Genomic DNA, 4,481 nt, shown 5'->3' on the forward strand with positions numbered 1-4,481 from the left:
ATATATATATATATATATATATATATATATATATATAATATGGGCTTCTTTCAGTTTCCATCTACTAAATCCCCTCACAAGGCTTTGGTTGGCCTAAGGCTATAGTAGAAGACACTTACCCAATGTGCCATGCACTGGGATAGAGCCTGGAACCATGTGGTTGGGAAGCAAACATCTTACCACATGGCTACGTCGGGTTTAATTGTATAATTTAAATAGAACACCTCTGTACATATCTTAGAAGTGAGAGAGGTATGAAGGCTTTGTTGTTCATTGTAAATGTTTCGCTTGAAGATTATTGAAGTTAACACACAGACACACACACACAAATCCATAAACACATACACACAGATGCATAAACACACGCACACACATAAACACATGCACACAAATGCATAAATACATACACACAGGTGCATAGACATGCATGCACACACATACCCACACAGATGCATAAATACACACACACATATGCATAAATGGACACATACACATGCACAAAAGCATAAACACAACACACACATATGCACATACCCACACAAGTGCATAAACGCACACACACACACACACACAAAAGCATAAATACACACCCACACAGATGCATAAACACACACACACATAGACACAGGCACTTAAACACACAAGCACACACATACAAAACACACACTCATACAAATGCATAAACACACACACGCCCACACCCATTTGTACCATCGCACCCGAGGTACAGTTATTGCTGTAGAGTTGGTAAAAAGGATACCTTTTACTTGTTGCAATCATCAGGCAGTGGCCATGCTGGAGCACCACCTTGATGGGTTGAGTAAAAAAAAAAATCAACCTCAGGGCCAATATTTTAAGTGTGGTACTTATTCTATTGAGGACATAAACAAACCAACAGCAGTTGTCAAATGGTTGGGATGACAAACACAAACACAAGAACACTGATACACACATACACACACACACACACCTACTAGCTGTGAGTAACCATGGCGATCCTTCCGCAAAAACCTGCTTCGCCTCCACTCTGATAGAAATCTCCTCATCCCCTGGTAGGAAACTGAACCCTCCCCTGTTTCCCCCAGATGACAAAGGGTTTTGTGAAATGCTGCAAAAGGAAGACAGTCTTAAATATCTTCTTACTGTGTTTTGACATCAGTTTGGTCATATTCTTTATCAACTTCTCCAGACGTTCCAGCATCATCCGCAGTTTGGGACACTCGTAAGACATTCTCTTCTGAAATTTCACTGGAGAGGACAACCAATGGAGCAACAATTATGGTGGAATTTGCTACCAGACTTCCATTTACTGTTAACACATAATCTGAAAATATAGGATAATTGGTAAATATTAACTGTGGTAAGTAAACGGTAATTGTGAAAGAAATTTAGAGTAAAAGATGTCTGTTGTACTGAGCATGGTCGTTGCCAGTACCACCTAACTGGCTCCCGTGCCAGTGGTATGTAAAAAGCACCATTCAAGCGTGGGCAATGCCAGTATCACTTGACTGGCTCCCGTGCTGGTGGCACATAAAAAGCACCATTCGAGTGTGGTCGATACCAGGCTTGCCTGACTGGCTCCTGTGCTGGTGGCACGTAGAAAGCACCCACTGCACTCTCAGAGTGGTTGACATTAGGAAGGGCATCCAGCTGTAGAAACTTTGCCAGATCAGATTGGAGCCTGGTGCAGCCATCTGGCTCACCAGTCCTCAGTCAAACCGTCCAACCCACGCCAACATGGAAAGCGGATGTTAAATGATGATGATGATGATGATGATGATGTATGTATGCATGTAGGTTAATGGTATGTATGTATGCATGGCCTAGTGTTTAGGGTGCTGCACTCAGGATTGTAAGATCATGGTTTCAATTCCTTGACTGGGCAGTGCATTGTGTTCTTGAGCAAAACCCTTCATCTCACGTTCTGCAATCACTTTGACACCTGACATGTGGCACATTGTGCACCTGTTCAGGCAACATTGATTTGATGGAGAGAGTGAGCTAATGTTTGGCACGAACATTTGATCACTATAACCAGATCATTCAGCAAAAAGCTGAACGTTCATACATCATCTTCAATGGGAGAGTCCCACTGACACGTCATCTTTGATGGGAGAGTCCCACTCATATGTCATCTTCGATGGGAGAATCCCACTTATACGTTATTTTCGAGGAGAGAGTCCATCATGAAGGTGAAGATGTGTGGGTTAGTGGTGCAAGCATTTGGTTCACAATTGTAAGGTCAATGGTTTGATACCCAGAGGCACATTGTGTCCTTCAGCAAGATGCTTTATTTCATGTTGCTTTAGTCCACTCAGCTGGCAAAACTGAGTGGTACCTGTAATTCAAAGGACCAGCTTTGTCACATTTTGCCATGTTGAATCTCCCTGAGAACTTCATTAAGGGTAAACATGTCTGTGGAGTACTCAGCCACTTGCTACTTACGCCTCCACTGATACTACAACAACTACTTCAACAATAACAAAACCAGACATTCTCAGAAAAAAGAACCACAACTTACTGATTGGATCCCTGAGGCTGCAATATTTGCGAATCTTTGTCAAGTCCGAAGATAAGTTGGTCAATAAAACTCGTCTCTTTTGCTCTGATTTGGTAACTTTTGGGTTCAACCACGTTTCATGACAGCTTACATATACAACCTGGTCCCTCTTGAGTTCTTGCAAACTAAACAGTTCTTTACCGGTGACACTGAAGAGACGTCTGGCAGCTGAAGGTAGACTCAATGAGGTCGTACAGGAATCGAGGAACTAAAGAAATAAGATAATATAAAACAGAAATCTTGGCAAGAGCATCATTCAAAGATCTCAATAGACAGTGAAGGAACAAAGAATGAGACATGTCCTGCAGTGGTCAGACCACTTCTGCATGGTCAGTCATTTCCTACTCACCCAACCTGTTATTCAAACTCATATCTCTATTACTGGTCCCTCCTACTTATCTGACATTCACTCCCACCCATCCCTTAACTCCACCCAAATTCTACAGTTGTCATTTATTCTTCTCTACATATCATCATTTTTAGTAATATTCACTCCTCATCTGTTCTCCATCACTAACAATATTTCACTCTCCCATACACACTTACAACCTCTTCACAACCCCTTTATCTCACCTTCTGTATCGTTCTCTCATCCTTCTCCTGTCTACTGGATCATTATTAACATTCTGCTGCTCATCAACCCTCATTTTTTTCTGCACTATCAGTCACCTCCTATTCTCCCCACTTATCATCCAATCTCATATCTATCACTGGTCCGTCCCACTTATCCATCATTCACTCCATCTACCTGTCAACTCCACCCAATTTCTACAGCCTTAAAAATACTCTCACCTACACACCATCTCTCTTTGTTATACTATATTCATCCCTCACCCGTTCTCCATCTCTAACAATCTTTCACTCTCCCATACACATTTACAACCTCTTCACAACCATATCATCTCTCTCTCTCTATATATCGTTACTTTCATCCTTCTCCTGTCTACTGGAGATTCTATTAACATTCTGCTGCGCACCAAACCTCATATTTTCTGCACTATCAGTCACCTCCTACTTTCCCCTACTTCTTCCTTAACTCACATTCATCATCCCCTAGCCACCATTCACTACAACCACCCTCAACCCTACCAAACTTCTACAGTTATCACCTACACATAACTCTTCCCTATTTATTATCCCCCCCTTGTTATATTCCCCCATCCACTCCCTCATCCATTCCCTGTCTCTACCCATCTCTCACTCTTACAACCTCTACCTCCACACACTCCCTGTTCTCCTACTCCCCACTCACTTCTACTTACATCTTACCTTCAGGGTCCACCATGTCTGTTCCATCACCACTGTTTTATCTCTTCCCAGTTCTACCCCCGTCATCCTCACCTTCCTCTACTATAATATAAGTACCCTTGTAGCTCCCCTGCAGCCAGAAACTTGCTCAGTTCCAGTCACCTCCTCTCTTTATCTCATACATTAACATCTCATCTCCTAGCATAAAGCTATCTGCTTCTCCACTCTGGTCCCACTCAAATGAAAGGAATCCTAGTTTTGCACGCTGCATGAGGCCCTCACTAACGTTGAGGCCATGCAAAAAGCAGCCAGTACAATCTGATAAGAGATATATTCAGCCATAGAAACCATGCCAAGGTAGACATGTCACCTCAAAGCAGTTCTCTGGCTTATCAGTTCCTCTCAAACTGTTTTACTGATACCAGTGTTAAATATGTGTGCACGCATACACACACACACACACACACACACACACACATACACACACACACACACACATACACACACACACACACACACACATACACATGTATGCCATAAAAGTCAAGAGGCATAAGAGGTGGATGTATACTTATTTAACCATGTATCAATGTTTAGGGTTATGGCCATTTTACAATCTACATATAGCCACACGGTTCTCTGAATGCATATCTTATGCTACAAATTTATATAT

At 42.1% G+C, this 4,481-nt stretch overlaps 1 protein-coding gene across 1 annotated transcript in view; it reads right to left on the reverse strand.

Annotated features, from left to right (window-relative positions):
• The window catches only part of LOC106878435 (doublecortin domain-containing protein 1), a 77,442-nt gene that overhangs the window by 66,484 nt on the left and 6,477 nt on the right, over nucleotides 1-4,481 (reverse strand). The window contains exons 3-4 of the mRNA XM_014927645.2: nucleotides 2,522-2,768; nucleotides 1,144-1,324 (exon numbers count right to left, since the gene is read on the reverse strand). Of these exons, the coding sequence (XP_014783131.2) occupies nucleotides 1,144-1,324; nucleotides 2,522-2,768 (428 nt within the window). The remainder of the gene's footprint in view (nucleotides 1-1,143; nucleotides 1,325-2,521; nucleotides 2,769-4,481) is intronic.

This window comes from Octopus bimaculoides, chromosome 7 (assembly GCF_001194135.2).
Source record: "Octopus bimaculoides isolate UCB-OBI-ISO-001 chromosome 7, ASM119413v2, whole genome shotgun sequence".
Lineage (NCBI taxonomy): Eukaryota > Metazoa > Mollusca > Cephalopoda > Octopoda > Octopodidae > Octopus > Octopus bimaculoides.